Source organism: Lithobates pipiens, unplaced genomic scaffold (assembly GCF_037356315.1).
Source record: "Lithobates pipiens isolate NorthernLeopardFrog02 unplaced genomic scaffold, aLitPip1_a1.2 Scaffold_74, whole genome shotgun sequence".
Classification (NCBI taxonomy): domain Eukaryota; kingdom Metazoa; phylum Chordata; class Amphibia; order Anura; family Ranidae; genus Lithobates; species Lithobates pipiens.
The window spans coordinates 938,820-962,159 of record NW_027507897.1 but is presented as its reverse complement, the minus strand read 5'-3'; the positions used below and the strand labels follow the sequence as shown (position 1 = coordinate 962,159).

Here is a 23,340-nt window from a genome sequence, read left to right as displayed (position 1 = left end):
TAGGCTCAGAAAAGCCGATCTGGTCACGCATGCTTCAGATTCAGTCATCCTATGACTGGATAATCAATCAGCTGCTTGAAGTATTTTTACATCAAATGCTGGGCAAGCGAAGTCAAATTAGGTCTAAAATGAAAAAAAAACACAACAACAAAAAACAAAAGCATGCTGAGAAATACAGCAGGTAAAATAAGTATTGAATACGCCACCATTTTTCTAGGTAAATATACAGTGATACCTCGGTTCACAAACTTAATTTATGAAACAGCTCTGGTCGTAAACCAAGGCAAATTTTCCCATAGGGTTCAATGTAAAGCAGGTTAATCCGTTCTGAACTTTTTCTTTTGTTTTTGAACCACAAAAATATGAAACAAAGTACAGTATAATATGAAGAGAGAGAGAACACTAACCTTGCTTGAGAAGACTTTTGGAGTGGAGGAAGGTAGGTGGGAGGCCGTTATTGTTCGGGGGAGAGTTCCCCGTCATAAGGACATTGGGGAGATCTCCTTCAGGGGTTTCCTCTTTGTCCCTTAGCCACAGGCTCAGTTTTGGTGAAAAATCTGTCCGATGTCACTTGTCTGTTCCTATGCTGCATAACCCTCTGGAAATGAGAGAGCACATTATTGTTAATCATGGCACTCATTCCATTTTTCAATAATGCATTTTACGGCATCACTGTCAACCTCCTCCTGGTCTTCCTCTTCCTCAGGGGAATGCTCCTCAATAAGCACCTTCTGCTGCTCACTGTGGAGTTTAGAAAGTTCTTCGGTGGTCAGCTCCTTCCTATGTTCCTCAACAAGGAATGCTATGTCTGCACCATACTGTTGCCCATGGACACAATCTCCTCCACTACATCTGCATCAGACCCTTCAAAGTCATGTACAGTGACACATTCTGACCACAGTTTCCTCCAGGTTTGAGTTTAGGGTTCAGTAAGTGACAACTTCCCGGGCTTTGTCAATGAGGATAATGCAGTGGAGAACATTGAAGTGTTTCTTCCAGATTTCTTAAAGACTCAAGGACATCTCTTCGGTGACATTAAAACACCTAGTGAAGAGCACCTCTGTTTACAGCTTCTTGAAGTTGCTGGTCCATGGGCTGCAGAAGAGGTGTCGTGTTGGGGGGGACTTGACTTTTATGACGTCATACTAGGTGTCCATATTATCCACCAATGCTGGAGGGTGTGCCGGGACATTGTCCATCAGAAGAAGGCACCTTTCAGGCAGTTGGTTGTCAGAAAGATTTTTGTTTACCATTCCATGAGCAATTGCCTTGTGACCCAAGCTTTCGCATTGGCCCTCCACATGACAGGCAGTCTGGCCTTGTTCACATTCTGTTCCCCGAATGCACGAGGGGTCTGGAAATGGTACACCAGTAATGGCTTAATCTTAAGATCAGCGTTTGTATTCCAACACAACAAAAGGATCAATCTATCCTTCATGGGCTTGAGCCATGGCAGTGCCTTTTCCTCCTGTATGATATAATTTCTGTTCGGCATCTTTTTCCAGAAGAGCCCCGTTTCATCACAGTTGAACACTTGTTGAGCGACATATTATGTCTTCATGAATTCTGCAATTCTTTCTTGTAGGCTTCTGCACCGACCTTGTCAGAACTGGAAGCCTTGGCACACTGTGGACGCCACTTCTCTTGCGGAATTTTTAAAGCCACCCTCTACTGACTTTAAATTCTTCACTTGCTGCACTTGTAGAGTGTTGTTTTTGCAGTAAATCACTGTGCAATTTCTTGACTTTTTTACAGATCATAGCTTCACTAACGCTATCACCTGCCAGCTGTTCCTCATTCAACCACGCTAACACAAGTTTTCCACCTCTTCCAGCACTTGCAACCTCTGCTTGGTTAACATCTTTACTCCTTTTTCCACATCTGCTCCTTTGATGGCAGCTTTCTTCTTCAAAAGTCGAGAATGTCGACTTTGCCATCTTGTACTCTGAAGTTAGATCAGTCACACGAATACCACAGTCATGCATTTCTACAATTTCCTTCTTCAGCTCAATGGTTATTTTCTTCACAACCTTAGCTCTGAACAGTCTTGTCACCTGCATTACTGTTCTGCACATTCTTGTCACCTGCATATTACCGCTCTGCACATTCTTGTCACCTGCATATTACCAATCTGCACTAAAGAGTCTTGTCACCCTCATTACTGGTCCGCACTTTCTTCTTACCTCTATGCTTGCTCTGAATTTTCTTTTGAGCCATACTGGGTGTCCGGTCCAGTACAGTACGTGATAAAAAGCACACAAAAAAACTTTATAGCAAGTGTGCACAGAGATGTACAGTACTGTACAGTATGTGCTAAAAAGCACAACAAAAAGCTTCAACACTAAGGCTACTTTCACACTGGGGCGTTGCGTGCGCTGGTGGTAAAGTGGCGCTTTACCTTCGTTTCAGGGCTTTCACACTGGAGACACAGCAGCAGCTGTTTCAGGGCGCTATGCAAGCACTATTTTTAGCACTTTAGTGCCTGCAAAGCACCTCAGTGTGAAAGCAGCCCAAGTGTCTTCACTGTACACTTTGTCTCTCTCTGTGACCGCAATCTCACCTACAGGAAGTCGCGACCATGTGTCAGAGCAGGGAAGATGGCCGTGGCTTGTGTTGGTGGACAGAAGCGTAATTCACGTAGCGAAGCAAATTTTTGTGAACTCTTCTGTTCACGAACCGAGTTGTTGTGAACAGAAATGTTCGTGAACCGAGGTATCACTATATTTCTAAATGGTGCTATTGACATGAAATGACTCATGTGATCACTGGAAGACACTGTTAAAACGGGGAGAAATAATTTTTTTTTTTTTTATATAAAGCACAGCCACTAGGATACAGGTTTTATGTGACAGAGGGGATGATATAATGATCAGTTTGTTTTGAAGCAGTGGGGATAGAAGCAGAGCGGTGCTAGTGAAAGCTTATAGGTGGGGGGGGGGGGGGGGGGGCGCGACGACAGAGGGAGACAGAGGAGAGCTGCAGATTGCACTGTATGATGGAGGCATGTACTCTGATCACGGTGTAAGGGCTCAGCAGTCCTAATATATATCATGGTCAGCGTACAGAGGGGAGGGTAGAAATTGGCGGGATCAGCCAGGTATTTCAGGCGATACAGGGGGCCAAAATAGACAGCGCAAGCACTGTGCCGTATAACATGCTTTAAAGGGAACAGGATCCATTTTTGGGTTAACAAACGCTTTAAGTTATGTGTAATAAAATGGAATGACACAGGGAAAAATTTATTGAACATGCTAACTGAAATTTAATACTTTGTACAAAACCCTTTATTAATGACAGCTTCAAGACGCCTCCTGTATCTTGAAGGTTCCATGGGCCTCTTCTATGAACACTCATCTTTAGTTCTTACCATAGATTTTCTACTGGTTTCAAGTCAGGTGACTGGCTGGCCATTCTAGCAGTTTTGTTTTCTCTTTCTTTCAAACCAATTAAGAGTTTCCTTGGCTTTGTGTTTGGGATCATTGTCTTGCTAAAATGTCCACCCTCATTCCATCTTCATCATCCTGGCAGCAGATTTTTATCAAGAATGTCTTGGTACATTTTTTCATTCAACCTGCCTTCAAGGAAATTAAGTTTGCCAGTACCATATGCTGAAAAACAACCCCACACCATGATGTTCCTGCCTCTAAACTTCACTGTTGGTATGGTGTTTTGGGGGTGATGTGCAGTGCCATTTGACCTCCAAATGTGGTATGTATTATGGCATCCAAAAAGTAAAATTTGCGTCTCATCTGACCAGACTATATTCTCCCATTATTTCACAAGCTTGTCTAAATGTTGTGCAGCAAACTTTAAACATGCTTTTTCTTTAGCAATAGAGTCCCTGTGTGGTGAGCATGCATACAGGCCATGGCGGCTAAGTGCATTACGTATCGTTTTCTTTGAAAAAATTGTATCTGTTAGTTCCAGGTCTTTCTGAAGCTCTCCGCAAGTGCTCCTTGGCTCTTGAACAACTCTTCTGATAAATATTTTTACTCCTCTGTCAGAAATCTTGTGAGGAGCGCCTGGTCATGGCTGGTTTATGGTGAAATTATGTTCTTTCCACTTTTTGTATTATGGCCCCAACAGTGTTCAATGGAACATTCAGAAGTTTAGAAATCCTTCTGTAACCAATGTCATCAGTATGTTTTTCAACAATAGGGTTATAAAGGTCTTGACAGTGCTCTTTTCATTTATCCATCATGAGAGGTTTCTTATGACACCTTGGTAATGAGACATCTTTTTATTGCCATCAGTTGAGACTATACCAGCTGATATTAATTTGCATGGACAGGGGGTAGGATTGCTTTAGAATTACTGATGGATTTTACCTGGTGTCTTGGCTTTCTCTGTCTTTTTGCACCTCCCTTTCTTCATGTGTTCAATACTTTTTCCCTGTGTCATGCCCATAGTGTATAACAGGGATATGCAATTAGCGGACCTCCAGCTGTTGCAGAACTACAATTCCCATGAGGCATAGCAAGACTCTGACAGCCACAAGCATGACACCCAGAGGCAGAGCATGATGGGACTTGTAGTTTTGCAACAGCTGGAGGTCCGCTAATTGCATATCCCTGCTGTATAACTTAATTTCTTACCTTTTTTGTTTTGGTTTCGTTGTATGTGTGGATTACATGGGTTGTTAGCGACATGTGGTGAAAACTTCAGGTTTCATGTCACCTTTAGAGATATATTTACCTAGAAAAAATGCTGTATGTGTAGGCTGTCTTTGCTGACCTCTCCTGACATTGTGATTCAATAGCGTCAACACTTTCTGCACCACTTATTTGCAGATCAGGTGTTCTGACTTGCTGCATGCTTGCGCTGGGTCAGTAACTCAAAGGCCTCATGCACACAGGACATAAACCCTGCTTTTACAGGCATGACATTTTGTTTTTTACAGACATCGCTACTTTCTGACTATGTTATTACGATTGAACCAAATGTGAGTGTAATTTTATTATTATTTTTTAATAAATTGGATGTTAAAACGGCATCACGCTATGCTAGTTTTCTACTTCCATGGTCTTTGATACCTGAGCCCCCTATTATCGTGGGATGAGCACTATAGGAGGATCGCTACGGATGATTTCATGACCTGAAGACTTGCGGGAGATTACATACTAGATGTATGATTATCTGGTTTGCTAACCTACAGGCCCATATGACTCGAGAGGCGTAAGCCTTCCTCTGAGTCCACGTCATTTGGTAAGCCTCCTCTCCCCTTCTTTATCACGGTGGTGGTGGTATTATTCTACACATCAGAAGTTGAATTTCACCTTTTTTCACATCACCTCAAGTTTGGAATTGTGATTGATATTACACATTTCAAGGACTGTTAGACGTTCACTTGATGGACTGTATATGTTAAATTAATTTTATTTACCTTAATCTTTTGTGTGCATGAGGTTCATGCACTCTTCCACCTGGGAGTAAGATCTCTTAATATACAACGGAATTTACACATAATTTCTTTTTTTTGAAGTGTATGTAATTTTCTTTGCTTGAATTAGTGCCTTACTGGTTCATGTGGTTTGTTGCCACCTAAGCGCCACACTTTTTTGTTTTAATTTTTGTATGTTACTGTGTAGTCTTCAGTAGTGTTGGCAGCTGGGTAGAACACATCTTTTCACAGCGCAGTATTTTTTTACACCTTTATGACATTTTGTTTTTTTCAGCCTCTAAAACACCTCTACGTTAGCCTATGTGTCCAAGCATACACAGGCATTTACAGGAGTATTAGAAGAGGAGTGTTTAGAGGCTGAAAAAAAAATTGCTTGCGAGTTTAAGGAGAGGTGTTTTTGAGTGGAAAAAAAGAAAGCGCATAATGCATCTTAACGCCTGTAAATGCATATAAATGCTAGGCGCATTTAGCACTTGAGCTTTCATTCATTTCAATGGCCATTATAAGTTAATATTCTAGTCGATGGAATGAACGTCCAAACTCTTGGTGCGCTTAAATGCATTTGAAAAACTCTGCTTCAGGGCATGGTTTTTAGGCTGAAAATGCCCTGTGTACATGAGACCTTAGTACTAAAGCCAGAGGCAGTGAATATCAGGCAAAGTATACAAAGAAAAGCCAAGTGCCCACTTGTACTGCTGTCAATCACAGAAGAGAGCAAGGGGTGAGGCTAAGCTGTGCCATGTGTCTTATAGACACACAGAGCCAGCTCAGGAGCGAGTACGCATGAGTGCCCCCACAGCAAGAGACGCTTTCTATAGGGGCAGTCGTGGGGAGGAAAACAAGCCAGGAGCGCCGGTGGGGGACCTGAGAGCTGTTCTGTATAAACCCCTTATACAGAGCAGGTTAAGTATAACATGTTTGTTATTTTAAAAAAACTAAAAATGTGTTCATCACTTTAATATCAGTAGCATGAAAAACTATTGTAGCCGACCCCACGGCTGTTGCTGAAAGTTAGCAGCGGTCCATCAGCAGCCATTCTGGTAGCCACTGGATGGTGGTTCACCCAAATCAGTTTTTTATTGCAGATTAGCACAGGGAAGGTGCAATGGCACACCTACATGTGCTGGAGCTAATCCCTGCAGGCAATCATCTCCCACCTTCCCACTTGTTATCAATCACAAGCCCCTTGGATCAGAGAGGAAGGCCGTGGGTATATACACAGAGGAGGAAAGGCTCGGTCGTGTTTGGAGAAGGGCCCGAACCGCCCAAGCTATTCCGAAGACTTTCCAAGCTCCACGTATGCAAGGGACATGGGCTGACTTTGCACCCTAGGATTGGGTGACCGTGCACCTGCGCCTCCCTGGAATTTTGAGGAAAAAAACGGAGTCAGCAACACTGGGACGTGTTTGCGAGGTAGCTCGTGACTAATGGGTTGCTGACCCCCGCTCTAGACTTAACGGCACCAGTCACCATCATTATACTATGGCAAGTCGGCACGATCCCACAAATCGGCGTAGGTGTATGTCGGTACCTTTATGGGTGATAGCAGGCATGCGTGTGCCGCTGCACGGTGGGGGACTCGATGCGGGTGGCCTGCTGCCACGATGTACACTGGCCACCCACGATCGCGGGCACGAGAGCCAGCATGGGGATGTGTGTATGTAAACACACAGATCCCCATTCTGACAGGAGAGGAGAGACATGTCTGCTGTTCCCAGGAACAGCGATCTGTCTCCTCCTCCAGTCAGTCCCATGCCCCCACAGTTAGAAACACACATGAGGGAACACATTTAACCCCTTGATCGCCCCCTAGTGTTGACCCCCTGGACAGGTAAGTTATCCTTGTATTAAAAATCAGCAGCTACAGTATTTGGTGGGGGGGATTTACTAAGACTGGAGAGTACAAAATCTGGTGCAGCTCTGTAAAGAAACCAATCAGCTTCCAGGTTTTTTTGGTCAAAGTTTAATTGAACAAGCTGAAGTTAGAAGCCGATTGGCTACCATGCATTGTGAGTGCTCCAGTTTTAGAATAGTGTGAATTCAGGCTCACCCTTCCCCACACAGGTGTAAGCCTTACATTTGGCCGAGCTGCACACAGTATATAAAAAAAAAAAAAACACAAAGACTCTTACACACCCTAAGAAGTCAAGCTACAAAAAAGTAAGCTTCCACTCCCGACCAGCTACCTACCATTGCCTGTCTACAGTTGGGCATCCTGAGGCCCGATTCTTCCAGCCTGCAGCCTATGACACACTGCCCTGGGCCTCCCTTACTTTAGCACTGCTGACCCTCACGTCCTTACTACTGTGCCCCAGCCTGTGTGTCTGATGTGAGAGGGGAGGCTGCTGGTGCACACAGACTCCCTGTTCACCCAATGTAGGCCAGGGACTTGTGACCAGCGGCCAGCTTGGGTCGCGAATAGACATCCACTGGACACACTGAGCTCCTCAGGACCAGATCAAACAACCCCTAATCCAGGGCTTGACAAATTTGCTTGGAATCTAGGAGCCAGCTAAAAAAGTTAGGAGCCAGGTCCGTAGCGGTGATCCGGACCTGTCCCTGGCCTGACATGGAGACGAGTGAGGGGAAGATAGCGCAGCGCCTCCCATCTCCAAGTCATTGCCCATAGCTCTTAGAGGGACATTTTATTTATTTATTTTTTTTCAAATGACAATTTTTTTTTAAATTGCATTTTAGTGTAAATATGAGATCTGAGGTCTCTCTGACCCCCAATCTCATATTTAAGAGGACCTGTCATGCTTCTTCTATTACAAGGGATTTTTACATTCCTTGTAATAAGAATAAAAGTGACACAATTTTTATTTTTTTTAAAGAACAGTGAAAAAATAAAAATAAAAAAGTTTAAAGTAAGAAAGAAAAATTTTTTGTTTAAACGCGCCCTGTCCCGCCTGCATATGAAAGCGGTGTTCAAACCACACATAGGAGGTATCGCCGTGATCGGAAGAGCGAGAGCAATAATTCTAGCCCTGGACCTCCTCTGTAACTCAAAACATGCAACCTGTAGAATTTTTTTAAACGTCGCCTATGGAGATTTTAAAGGGAAAAAGTTTGTCGCCATTCCATGACCGGGTGCAATTTTGAAGCGTGACCTGTTGGGTATCAATTTACTTGGCGTAACATTATCTTTCACAATATAAAAAAATAATTGGGCTAACTTTACTGTTGTCTTATTTTTTTATTAAATAAATTATTTTTCCCAAAAAAAGTGCGCTTGTAAGTCCGCTGCGCAAATACGGTGTGACAGACCCTATTGCAACAACCACCATTTTATTCTCTAGGGTGTTAGAATAAAAAATATATATATAATGTTTAGGGGGTTCTAAATAAAGGGAATGAGATAGGCAGGTAATAGAAAAACAGGCAGAGAAAGCTCCATTAAGATTGCTGGTTGTCATGCCAACGGCCACCACAAGAGGGCGCCAGATTCCAGAAGGAATCATAGGACCGCAGAAGGCCTCAAAGCCGCGGCCTCAATTACCGGCCGCCGGCGGAATGGCCCGACGCGATCACGCTGGGGGGGTCCACGGAGACAGGATACCCCCAGCTGTGCTGCGCCAGGTCGCTATTTCTAGTCGCAAATGCGACCTGGCGCCCGGGTTTTGTCGAGCCCTGCCCTAATCTATTCGGTGCAGATCCCCATTTTATTCCCCCCTGCACCTCTCCTAACTAGAGGGCCACCCCGCAGGATCTGGGGGAGAAATCGACCGGCTGGAACCACTGAAACAATCGGCCGGACCAGCGCTGCAGACTGGGCCAAGAAAGGGGACTCGCCTGGAGAACCCGCCCACGGCCTCACAGAGCCAGCGTGGTGCCCGTTCAGAAACCGGAAAAGACTACACAGGCCCCATGTACAGACCCTCCTGAAGGACGTAGCCTAGACATGGCTGGTTGAGGCTGGATTTTACATGAACCCCTGGCCTGAACCCTCACTCCCCGGCAAGTTGTACCTCTGAACAAGCATGAGCTCAGCTAAAAAACACAGGACCAGAGCAGCAACACGGGGGACCCCATCGGGCAAAACTCCAAGAGAAATCCACCACTACTTCAGGCTGTTACAGGAAAAACCACCCAGAGCCAGAGTAGCGACATCACTAGGTCAAATGCGCGGAGCCACACAGAAGCCACACACCTCAGACGCTGGCGAGTTCCTGCCGGACAGCCTGACGGCTCCCCAGACAGCCCCACTGATCTCCAACGAGCCACGATGTCTTCCTCCCAACCACCGGATACCTACTCACTGGACCATGACATCAGAGAGATGCTGCAGGCTCTCCCAACCTAGTCAGCCATTGAAGCCCCGATCCTCCGGCTAGAAGAGACCCACAGGCGAGACATACAGGAGGTAAGGGATGAGGTGTCCGGCCTGGCAGACTGGGTGACGAGAGGAGACAGTGGTATCCGCTCTAGAGGATTGGGTAGTGGTGCTAGAACAATCCCGTGATCAACACCGGGACACCGCTGTGGCAATTCAGCTGAACCTGGAGGACAGAGGACCGGAGCCGCCGTAATAACCTGCGGCTCCGCAGTATCTTAGAGGCAGCAGAGGTGGAGGATGTGGGGGCAACGGTCAGCGAGATCTTCTGGACCGTGCTAGAGGATCCAGAAGCTGCTATCATTCTAGACAGGGCACACAGAGCCTTGGGCCCCAGACCCACCGATCCGAGCAGACCACGGGTTGTGATCTGCAGACTGCACCTTTACACCCAAAAGGAAGATATCCTGAGATGTGCATGGGAACATGGTGATATAGAGGTGGACAGATCGCAAGTCAGAATTCTGCAGGACCTGTCCAGATCGACTCTCAGACGTAGAGCCCTGCTGCGCCCTCTCCTTGATCTGGCCAAACAGAACGGCTTTACCTACCGCTGGGGTTATCCCCTCTCAGTGACCTTCCGCGGAGACTCCGGGGCCTTTACACTCCTAACCGCCGTAGACCTACCAGCATGTTTCCGCTTTCTCCACGCAGAGCCAATACCAGTTCCTGACTGACTTCAGATCCTCCTGCGCCAAATGGGTAGATCGGGCACGTCAACACACCGTGGTCCCTTACCACCTCGCCAGCAACGAGGCAGACTGAGGCACCGGTCCGCGTCCAGAGCCACCCATCTCTGACAGTTACACCCCCACCTGCCTTAATGGAAACACCCTGGACTGAGTGAACGAAGTTTGCTGTAATCCTGCCCCCACATATTAATGCCTTCAGTATCTCACGCCAAAGACCCCCCCCCCCCCCCCCGTGCGGTGATCCTCCACGCGGCGCCCTATCGGCCCATCTCGCTCCCCCCGAGCGCAACGCCTGTCAATGATCCACATGAGATTCCCCCCACAACTGACAATCAAACCCACGGTCTGTTTTATTCTCAGCAGACTGGATGAGTCTACTGACACATAAGCACTTGGAAGGACTGTCCGGCTCTCACATGAACTACCCCAGGGACACGGAACATCCCAGGACTGGCCCAAATGCACCACCCACTACGCCATACTACCGGGATACAGGTAAACGAGAGAGACATGGCATAAAACTTTGAGAAAATCTGTTCTGATCTGTCCTAATATGAGGGGAGGGGGTGGTGCTCGGCATGCTCCTATACATTGGGAGAAAGAGGCCTTCTGGGAGGGGGGGGGGGGGGGGGAAATGATCAGACATACAGGGAAATTTAACCAGGACAGAGAAATTCCTCCACCCCTTTTATTTTGGGTATTATTTTTATCTTTGAGAAATGATGAGAATCCAGGGGAAGTGGAAAGGCAGCACGCATACGCACACCAATACTTTACCACCTGGAAGAAAGCCGCGATGCTGACCCCCCCCCCCCCCCCCCCGCCCTGCCTGGGATCACTGTTTGCTGCACCCACGAGGGGGGAACACCAAGACCGTTCAGAAACTCATGGGGCCACACTTGCCTGCAAACCACTGTTCCACAATAGCCAGTGGGGGAAGATAGGGGCTAAGACCCCTAGATCCAGGGATGGGGAATATACCCAATTGTCTACAACACACTGCTTCTTAATAAATACATGCCAATGACAATTGCACTGCATTTGCTGCTCCTGTTCTGTTTCCTGTTAAAGTTAGACTGATAAAGTAAGACTGCTAAATATGAGCCATTATCCCTTTTTATTATTTTTCAGAATGTTCACTCATAGTTAGTGACTGCAGTCTGCCTGTCTCACCATACGGATACCTGCTTGATACACTCACACAGGTTGCCGGGGGGGGGGGGGGTGGGGGGTGGGGGAGGGCCGGGGGTTCACCTCACGGTCCCATCTACCTACTCCCCCACCTAGGCCCGCGCTCCATACCCAGGGAAATCCCTGAGGAGCGCCTCAGCCAATAGGGCTACACTAGCTACCCTCCTATTGCTGTACTTCCTTGAGACAGCTTCCTAATCTCCATTCTTTCTTCTTGGAGCTAGCTCCACCTAATCAATCCTAACCCGCTACTGTTCTCTCCCTCAACCCCGCCCCCCCCTTCTCCACCACAAACTTCTCTAACCCCTCAAACATGGACATCCTCAACATAATATCCCTTAATGCAAAGGGGTTAAACACACATGAAAAACGACTGATGCTACTTCACGATATGCGCCGCGCCAGGGCAGACATAGTCCTACTGCATTTTAGAGAAAATAACCTCCCGCTACTTAAGAATAGACACTACCCTTTGGCTTACCACTCCAATTACACTGAAGCCAAGACTAGAGGGGTAACTATCCTTATCTCTACTAAAGTTCCCTGGACGCTCATAGCTTCTCAGACAAAGAGGGGCGCTTCCTATATCTAAAGGGATTTATCGGGAGACAGGAAGGTGACCCTGGCAAACCTATATGCCCCAAACGAACACCATGATATATTCCTAAAGATGCGGCTAAACCATCTCATGCGTTTCTCAGATGGACAGCTAAACATAGGGGGGGACCTGAACATAACATACCACTGATCCCAACAAGGATACCTCCTCTGGTACTTCCTCCACCACATGTGACACGCGCAAATGTATTAGCTTAACATTTCACTCCGCACAACTGGTTGACACCAGGCGCCTCTTCCATTCGGGAGAGTGCGACTACACTTTCTTCTCAAAACCACACCAGACCTACTCACGCATTGACTATTTCCTAGTACCCCACAGACAACTCAACGCGATCCGGGAAACAACCATTGGTTCGATTACATGGTCGGATCCCGCCCCGATCAGTATGCGCTACACCCTATCAGATACGCAAACAAAACAGCGGCCACAATTGAGACTCAATGAAAGCCTAATACAGAACCATGAAGTCCTAGCTGATGTAGTCAAGGAATTGGAGCATTATTTTGATGCCAATGGTACCCAAGACAGTGACGCAGGGGTGGTGTGGGAAGCCCACAAAGCTGTTATCAGAGGGGTCCTCATTAAACACGGCTCCAGACTAAAACAGGCAAGGTCTGCACAACTAGACACGCTTTTAACCAAATTCCAGGCCTTGGAGTTAACCTATAAAACGACCCCGACCAGGCAGCTTGGGATCAAGCTTAAAACGGTCCGCTCGGCCAAAGCTGCACTGCAAATCTGCCGTAGGAAAAATGATGAATCGGGCAACAAATGCGGGAGACTTCTGGCCCAAACGCTGCAAACACAAAGGGTAGCATCCTACAACCCACACATCAGGACCACCACAGGACTGAAAAGGTCATTACTCCAACAGATCACACAGGAATTTAAAACCTACTACAGCTCCCTGTACAATCTAGTCACGACACCACCCACCAGCAGCGACTACGACAGAATATCTAGAACAATCCCAAATGCCCTCGCTATCAAAGGAGACACAAGAATCCCTAGAACCACCCATCACATTACCGGAGCTTCAACTAGCTCTACAAAAAAGCAAAAGCAGGCAAAGCCCAGGGCCCAGATGGTCTCACCGTCCCTTATTACAAGACCCTACTCCCAACCTTAGGCCCACACCTAGTGTCACTATTCAATGGACTAGGAACAGGGAAGGCTTTCCACTACACTACACTACAAGCACAAATCTCGGTCACCCCCAAGGAGGGCAAAGACACGGCCCAATGCGGGAGTTACCGCTCGATCTCCCTCCTAAACACTGACCTGAAAATCTACACCAAGATCCTGGCCTCGAGATTACAACAATACCTGCCCCAACTCATCCACCTGGACCAAGTGGGCTTTCTGCCAACCAGGGAGGCTAGAGACAACACCACCAAAGTCCTCAACCTACTACACATAGCGGTCAATACTAAAACGGCAAGTATATTCCTGGGAACAGACGCATAAAAGACATTCGACCGGGTAAAATGGTCTTTCATGTTCGAGATGCTGAGATATATAGGGCTGGGGAATAGGATGCTAAACTGGGTGGCCGCGGCTTACAAGGCACCATCGGCCAGAGTGAAGGTGAACGGTGTACTCTAGGAAACGTTCCCGATCATGAACGGGAACTAGGCAAGGCTGCCCCCTCTCGCCCTTGCTATTCGCCCTGACCCTAGAACCCTTCCTGTGCCACGTACGATTAAACCCAGACATCACCGGAATAGGAGCTAATGAAACACGACACAAAGTATCAGCATATGCTGATGATCTCATGTTCTCCCTCTCAAACCCCTCAACCTCCCTACCACACCTCCTACGGGAGTTCGACATTTACGGCCATCTCACGAACTTAAAGATAAATTTTAACAAATCAGAAGCTAGGGGCATAGGGATACTGAAGCCCCAGCTTAAGCGACTTAAAGACAGCTTCAACCTGAACCATGACATGACGCCGGTTTCTCTGTACTGATCTGTGCAGTGGAGGGGAGAGGTTGGATGGAAGAAGCCATCCCTCCATACCCAGCCAATACTCTGCCAGCCTCTGCAATGCAATACTCTGCAATGCAAAACAATACTCTGCAATGCAAAACAATACTCTGCAATGCAAAACAATACTCTGCAATGCAAAACAATACAATATTCTGCCCGCCAATACTCTGCCCGCCAATACAGTACAATACTCTGCCCGCCAATACAGTACAATACTCTGCCCGCCAATACAGTACAATACTCTGCCCGCCAATACTCTGCCAGCCAATGCAACACTCTGCCCGCCAATACTCTGCCCGCCAATACAATACTCTGCCAGCCAATACAATACTCTGCTCGCCAATACAATACAATACTCTGCCCGCCAATACTCTGCCAGCCAATACAATACTCTGCCCACCAATACTCTGCCAGCCAATACAATATAATACTCTGCCCGCCAATACTCTGCCTGCCAATACAATACTCTGCCCGCCAATGCATTGCAGTACTCTGCAATGCAACACAATACTCTGCAATGCAACACAATACTCTGCAATGCAATACTCTCAAGGTTATCCAAAGGATTAATTAGCTAATCAAAAAAAAAACACTAGATTCATTAAAAAATTAAAAAATAAAAATAAATCGGATAGTCGTTGACTAATCGAAAAAATAATCGATAGATTAGTCGACAGACAAATTAATCGTTAGTTGCAGCTCTACTTTGCACAGAGACTGGTGTGCTCACACATACACTCTCCCTGACGTACGCCATTCTGAACGAACCACCGAAGGACTACCAACCCCAATCTCTCACCAAATGGGAAAGAGACCTTAACTTACATTTCAATGACAATAAAAAACACCACAATCAAAATTTACTCACAAATCCTCCCTATGCGCCAAAACCCAGGAAACAAACTATAAAATCCTTATACGTTGGTACAGGACCCCGGCCCTATTACACAAACTCTTCCCAACAACCTCAGACCGATGTTGGTGATGTCAGACAGAGGAGGGCACCCTCCTACATGTTTTCTGGTCATGCCCCCAACTACAGAACTTCTGCGGAGAAGTCTGACGTATAACCCAAACATTCACAGACCAGACGAACCGGTCTACTTCTACATGCGACAGAAATACCGGCACGAGTTTACAAAAAATCTGTGATCCGACATCTCTTAGACGCAGCCACAGCCTGCATCCCACTAAACTGGAAGTCCCCACATCCACCGATTGTTGCCCAATGGCTACGAAAAGTAGATGAGATCAGCCGGATGGAGGACTCGATCCTCACTAATCAACACAGACAGGAAACATATTCTCAGACATGGCAGCTATGGAATACATTTAGATACTCTGACGAGGGATAAAGCCTCAGAGGGACTGACTAACAGCCTGTCCAATCGACTCATCCGATCCCGCTCCTACCTTGGATACTGACTTTGAATGAGAGGGGCAACACTGCCCAGATGGGATAAACACACGATTATATACTCGAATACACATCACCTACCAATCTCCCCCCCATTACCTCCTACATCCCCACCCCACACTCTTCTCTTACCTTTCTGCTCTTATGGGCTTCGCCCTCTCTTTTCAACCCCTACGGGGCCTTTTCTCTCTCTGTTTTGTTACTATACATAAAAAATAATAGTGAAACACTAGAAGGGAGACTGAATCCACAGGACTAGTGAAACTCAACACTTCCATTTCCCAGACACATCAAATCCCATCTACCGGACGGATCCGCTAAGGTTCCAAATAGAATGTACACCCACATAGTATCCCACACACCGAAACCTTTCTAACATTCCGAATGGATGGGAATCTCACCTGTATAGAAGTATCTTTGAATGTAACACTGTTTAAGCATTATTTCTGTTAATGAGGTCCTTGTGGACTGGTCTTTCTTAAATAAAATAAAAAAAATGAAAAAAAAAGCGAAGTACAGCCAATTCTTAGCACAAAGATCCAAGACCCCCCCCCCCCAAAAAAATACTCTAAAACCAAACAAGCACAGTGTGTAGGGCAACAATACCCCTCATTAGAGCTGCACGGCACGATTGTTAAGAATAGTTATAGTTGATTTTTTTCCCCCTTGTGATCTTGACAAAGTATTTCCTGATTCTTTCTATGCAGAGAATTCTCTCTTCTCAAGCCAACAGCCATCAAAAGAAAGGGGGAAAAACAAAATGGGCAGTCTGTCAAGAATCACAACATTCTTTAGCAATGGAACTCAAGTATAAACATTGTAACAATTTCTCCTTTAGATCAAAGGAATACACTTTGGTGTGTAAATGAAGAAAGTTTAACCACTTAAAACACTAAACCTTTTTCTGACATTTGTTAGTTTCAAGTTAAAATCTTTTTTGCTAGAAAACCACTTAGAACCCCTGTGTAGCACACAAATGACATATATTGCACTATCCCGTAGTGGAAAGATGCACAGAAATATTAAAACACACTCTATATTATCCACAAAGATACCCTGGTCATGAGTCCGTCAGTCAATAGGGCTGAAAAAAAACAACAGTATTGGACACGAACATATGAAAATTACAGTCAGATGTTTTTTCATCCGTTTTCCAGGTAAATCACAAAGAATATAATCAGTTCCGATTGCTTAGTCCATGTAAGTGGTTAAGAGCAAGGAGATATGACACCACTGAAAGAAACATAAAATACACTATACTGAACCGATCTGCTCAAATGTTCATTCGTGATACATGGGAAATTGCCAGAGATTCACATAGTTAGGTTGAAAAAAGACAAGTCCATCTAGTTCAACCATAAAAAAAAAAAAAAAAAAAATCATCATACAATCACATATACCCAATCTTTTACCCACAGTTAATCCAGAGGAAGGCAAAACAACCCCCCAGAAAAGCAGGATCCAATTTGCTACAGCTGGGGAAAAAATTCCTTCCTGAACCCATCAACTTGACCCTATAAATAATAGTACTCAGTTATATTATGTACATTTAGGAAATAATCCAGGCCTTTCTTAAAGCAATCTACTGAGCTGGTCAGAACCACCTCTGGAGGGAGTCTATTCCACATTTTCACAGCTTTTACTGTGAAGAAACCTTTCCATATTTGGAGAGGAAATCTCTTTTCCTCTAGATGTAAAGAGTGCCCCGTTGTCCTCTGTGATGACCCTAAAGTGAATAACTCAACATATATGGACCCCTTCTATATTTATACATGTTGATCTTATCCCCCCTTAATCTCCTTATCTCAAGAGTGAATAAAATTCAGCTCCTCTAATCTTTCCTTATAGCTGAGCTCCTCCATGTCTCGTATCAGTTTGGTTGCCCTTCTCTGCACTTTCTCCAGTTCCCCGATATTCTTTTGAGAACTGGAGCCCAAAACTGAACTGCATATTCCAGGTGAGGTCTTACTAATGATTTGAACAGGGGCAAATTATATATCTCTCTCTCTCTCTGGAGTCCATACCTCTCTTAATACAAGAAAGGACTTTGCTCGCTTTTGAAACCGCAGCTTGGCATTGCATGCTATTATTGAGCTTATGATCTACCAAAACCCTGAGATCCTTCCCCACCATTGATTCCCCCCACCCAGTATGTATGATGCAGGCATATTCTTAGCCTCCAGTGCATAACTTTACATTTCTCAACATTAAACCTCATCTGCCACATAGTCGCCCAATTAGACCGTGCACTGAGGTCGGCTTGTAAATGGGAGACATCCTGTAAGGACGTTATGCCACTGCATATCTTGGTGTCATCTGCAAAAGACAGAAATGTTACTTTTAATCCCAGACCCAATATCATTTATAAAGATTTTAAAAAGTAAGGGTCTTAGCACTGAACCTTGGGGTACACCACCGATAATCTTAGACCATTCAGAGTAAGAATCATTAACCACTACTCTCTGAATTCTGTCTTTTAGCCAGTTTTCTATCCATTTACAAACTATTTACAAGCCTGTAGACTTTACCTTACACATGAGCCGTGTGTGGGGAACCGTGTCAAGCGCTTTTACAAAATCCAAGTATACCACGTCCACCGCCACCCCTCTGTACAAGGCTTTACTTACCTCCTCATAAAAAGAAATCAGATTTGTTTGACAACTTCTGTCTTTCATGAATCCATGCTATCTGTTGCTTAAAATATTTTTTTCCAGCAAGAACTCGTCTATGTGGTCTTTTATTAAACTCCAGCATCTTCCCGACTATAGAAGTTAAACTAACAGGTCTATAGTTACTCGGTAAAGACTTTGCTCCCCTTTTAAATACAGGCACCACATTGGCCCTATGCCAATCCAGTGGTACCATTCCTGTCATCAATGAGTCCCTAAAAATTTGATACAATGGCTTTGAATTTACATAGCTCAATTCTTTTAGGATCCATGGGTGGATGCCACCTAGTCCAGGTGCCTTATCTGCCTTTATTCTGTCTAAATATTTCTGGACCATATCCCCTTTGAGCCATTGTGGATAATTTTGGGCTGTGTCATTACCACCCCCATGCTACATTGCATACACAGAGCTGAAGAAAGTATTTAATACATTTGCCTTCTCTTTGTCCCCAGTCATTCACTCTAGATTATTTTGTAAAGGGCCTACATGCTCAGACCTGACCTTTTTACGATTAATATATTTGATGAATTTTTCAGGGTATGTCCTGCTACCTTTTGCAATCTGTTGTTCGTTTTGAGTTTTTGCACCCTTGATTTCCTTTTTACATTCTGTTATATTCTTTGTAACATTTAAACGACACTCGTGTTCCTTCATTTTTATATTTTTTTAAAGCGCTTTTCTTATTGTTTCTAGCTTTTTTAACTTTGGCTGTGAGCCACATACCGTAGGTTTTACTTTTAGTCTTTTAAACTTATTGCCCATGGGAATATACTTTGCAGTGAGTTCAGTTACTTTAAAAAATTCCCATTTCTGTTCTGTGCCCAATATTCCCTCCCAGTCCAAGTCCTGGAGAATCATCCTTGGAAAAGATAGATTTTCTCCGATCTATGCATCGGATGCTCGGGTTCAATTAACCCTGAAGGTAAATGGCTGAGCCAGATAGGGAACGGGTGTATGTCCATCTGGCTCAGCCATTTACCTTCAGGGATATTGAACAGAAGCATCTGATGCATAGACCTGAAAAGTCCATTTGACCAGAGAAAATCTAACCTCCTCTAAAGGACTTTGGACCATTACTATTTTTGACAAACACACTGAAACACCAATACTGATCGGTACCACCTGAATATCATAGCTAAGGAAAATGCCTGCTGGTGAACACACCGACAGGTCGATCCCCTTGAATGTATGTGGAGATCTCTGTATGGTGACCAGAGCGATATGTAAGTAATCTAAGCATGAAGACATTTTGAGAAGGGTTATCTATAACTGAGTTAAAGGAATTACCTGCATGTTGCTGGAATCCCCTCATGCTGTCATGCTCTACTTAATGTGAATCTGTGGCAATTTCCCATGTATCATGAATGAACATTTGAGCAGATCGGATCAGTATAGTGTATTTTATGTTGTTTTTTCAGTAGAGTCATATCTCCTTGCTCTTAAAGATGGATTCCACCTACAAAAAAACTATTAAAAGCCAGCAGCTATAAATACTAAAGCTGATGACTTTTAATAAATAGACACTCACCGGTCCCAGGGTCCAGCAATGTCGGCAGCCGAGACAAATCAATCGGCTCTCGGCTGCTGCCGCCGCAATTCTAGGTGAGGAAATCAGGAGCATTGCAGCTTCACTTTCCAGTTCCCTACTGCGCATGCGTGAGTCGCGCAGCTCACTAGGACTGGTCCACGCTGTCTCTGGGACCCGTGTGTGTCCCAGCAGACAGCGCGGCGGGACAGGAAATGGCATAGACTCCCGTGGGAGTCTATGCCCAGAACCAGAAGTGGGTGCAAATACCTGTTTTAGACAGGTATCTGCACCCCCCCCCCTGAAAGGTGCCAAATGTGACACCGGAGGGGGGGGGGGTCCCCAATGAGCGGAAGTTCCACTTTAGGGTGGAACCCCGCTTTAACAACCACTTACCTGGACTAAGCAATCAGGACTGATTATATTCTTGACAATTTACCTGGAAAACGTCTGACTGTAATTTTCATATGTTCATGCCCAATCCCATTTTTCTTTTCAGCCCCATTGACTGACGGACTCATGACCAGGGTATCTTTGTGGATAATATAGTGTGTGGTTAATATTTCTGTGCATCTTTCCACTACGGGATAGTGCAATATATGTCATTTGTGTGCTACACAGACATACACTGCTCCGTTTTAGGAATGAATTGCAGGGATCCCACCATAGCTGGCTTTGAAACATTTTTAAGACTTGGGGGGGTGCTTTGTATTCAGGGAGGGTGGGCTTGCCGGCTGTGGTTTTTGCACCTTTTTCCCCCCTCGGTCCTAAGAGAGGTATTGTTGCCCTACACAGAGTGTTTGGTTTTAGAGGAATTTTTTTTGGGGGGAGGGTTAGATTATGGGGGGGGGGGGTTGACTTGGATCTTTGTGCAAAGAATTTGCTGTACTTCACTTTTTTAAGCAATAAATACTTTTTTTTAGTTTAACTCTTTAGGGAGTGTAAGAGGCTTTGTGTTTTTATTTTTTTTTCTGTTGGTTTAGTATATTATTGATTACATCCCCCATATCTATTCAGTGAGTAATGCTTATTTACATTAGGTGAGATTCCCATTTACTCCATATTTTTGCAACAATACAATACAGTATATCTCTGGAATTCAGACTCCATCCATAATGACATTGTTCTGACTGTAGATATGAACTGCAAACGTACTTTCCCCAGCACCACCCTTCTCCCTATAGAAATATACATGTCATTTGTCTAAGCCACGTCGGAGTGCTGTCATACATGCTGTGTGTCATACATGCCGTGTCATACAAGTTGTGTTGTCATACATCTCATACATGCTGTGTGTCATACATCCCATGCATGCTGTGTGTCATACATCCCATGCATGCTGTGTGTCATACATCCCATGCATGCTGTGCAGGTCGCGTACACAATCGCAGAACACTACCACCCTATAAGAACTTAGTATACACAGGGCTCCCTTCATGAGGGCCGGTTACCCATGACAACAGTACTTCTAAACATATAAAAACAGTGGCAGAACGAGCCATATACACGGGCGGCATAGTGTGGCGGATAGGAGCCGCTGTGGTAAGGCTCGGTCCTGCCATTCCTCTGTGGGCACCACACACACAGACACTGCACCCTCCCCATCCCCCACTGATAATAAGCGGGAACACAGCTCAGTACCGACCTGTTGATTTCAGGGGGGAATCCAGAAGCAGTGGGCGGGACATGGGGGCGGGGCGTAGCCCTTGTCAGCGGGAAGAGAGCTGTAGTCCCGAGCGGAAGGGGCGTGCCTCAGCCTGAACTACAACTCCCAAGGTGCGCCGCGCTCTCTTGCAAAGCCTTCTAATTTTACGTTCTGTAAATGAACACCTCACACTCTAACTAACTGGTGCTGTCATGGCATAATGTATAGGTGGATATAGTGCTTATTTAAAACATAGAGGGCAACATATTGCAAAGCGTTGTATTTTATTCTCTACTATAAAATGAGTCCTTTGTGCTGGATTTTCTCTTCTGTCAGGGCGGTAAGCATTACATTTTGGTGTATTACATAAAAAAATAAAAAGACGGGCGTAACCTGCACGCGCGCATGCGCGCATCTCCAGCGCCCCACCTCACGTCTAGGTCAGCCTTCGGGCCACGCCCAGCGCTCACATGTCTGGCGGCTCGTTAGAACCACGCCCTGTGCCGTAGCTCCGCCTTCCGCAGGCGTCGCCCGTTCGCTGCGTCATTGTGTCGGTGTCGCGCTCGGTGACAGGAGAAGGACGGAGAAACGCACGTATCTATCTAATATCTTCTAATTCCTTTATGTAATGTGTTATTAGTTGGTGTGTTGTCTGTGTGTGTAGGGAGCTGTGCGGTGTGCCCGCCCCTTTGTGCGGCATTAATGTGCATGCTTTATCCTTTCATGCTGCTCCCCCATATATACACCTATCTGTACACATTGTGAGAGGAGGAGGAGGTGGCTGCTGCTTTCTTTATGCTGTAGGAACGTTATCCTTGTCATTTCCCCCACAGCAGGCCTAGATCTAGGTGAGCGGCGTGTAATGAGGAATGGAGGAGATGGCTGTGTGTGTGTGATCTGTATATTCATGACACCTGACTATACAAATGCTCCATTAATGAGAGGACAAGGCCTCTTCCTGTGTGTGTCTGGGAGGTTTCGCCATAGCTGACCATCTCTGCACACCCTGGCCTCATCCTCCGCTTCCTCATTTTCTCCCTTCTAATGTATGTAGAGAGCCCTGGAGGAGATCTCACTGGATGGGCTGAAAGAGACCGTCATCAGCAGACAAAAGATGACAATTCCCAATTAGCATGGCAACCCTTGGAGGATGCAGTGATTGGATGAACACTGTGGTAGTTAGGCCGCATCTGGCCATTCTGCCCCTCTGAAAATGGGAGCTTTCATATTATTTTTAAGTGGTTGCTCGTCTCGGTTCACGCTAATGCGATGCGGGAAACGCACAAGATTTGCTTGCGTTTCATCGCATCGCACTCTAATCTACTCTGCTGCGGGTGTCGATGTCATCGTAAAGAAACCCCAAAATAGATTGCAACATGTACTGCGATTGCCAGAATCACATTGTATGGCTGTTCTGCACGGTCTTGGTGCTGATGCAATGCGATTTAAGCCATACAAACTGTATGACTGAAATTGCACCGCCAGACATCGCATGTGATGTGCCTAGGAATGCGGTGTGAATTATATGCGATGTCTGCAATCACACCAGTTTGAACTTAGCCTGAAAATGGGAGCACTCATATTTTGTAAGTGGTTGCAAAGGTTTTCTTTTTTACCTAACAAAATAAATATTCAAAGCCAGCAGGTAAAAATACTGCAGCTGCTGACTTTCAATAAATGGACACTTACCTGTCTCCGGGTCCAGCGATGTCGGAAGCCGATCAATCGTTTGGCTCTCGGCAGCTGCCGCCGCCATCCTCGGTGAGGGAATTGCAGCTTCACTTCCAGGTTCCCTACTGCGCTTGCGCCAGTCGCGCTGTGTGCCCTAACTGATCCCACTGACAGCGCGGGG

The 23,340-nt window shown here is 45.6% G+C and overlaps 2 protein-coding genes across 4 annotated transcripts in view; one reads left to right on the top strand and one right to left on the bottom strand.

Annotated features, from left to right (window-relative positions):
* The window catches only part of LOC143959421 (atlastin-3-like), a 107,429-nt gene extending 85,842 nt beyond the window's left edge, over positions 1-21,587 (bottom strand). Inside the window, exon 1 of the mRNA XM_077468071.1 lies at positions 21,489-21,587. Within this exon, the coding sequence (XP_077324197.1) occupies positions 21,489-21,531 (43 nt within the window). The 5' untranslated portion in view covers positions 21,532-21,587. The remainder of the gene's footprint in view (positions 1-21,488) is intronic.
* Positions 21,588-21,917: 330 nt separating this feature from the next.
* LOC143959420 (uncharacterized) overlaps positions 21,918-23,340 on the top strand; it is a 56,778-nt gene continuing 55,355 nt past the window's right edge. For 2 of the 3 annotated variants that reach the window (XR_013270222.1, XM_077468069.1), the window contains exon 1: positions 21,918-22,082. The gene's annotated coding sequence lies outside the window, so the exon portion shown is untranslated. The remainder of the gene's footprint in view (positions 22,083-23,340) is intronic. The other variant, XM_077468070.1, reaches the window with a different exon arrangement.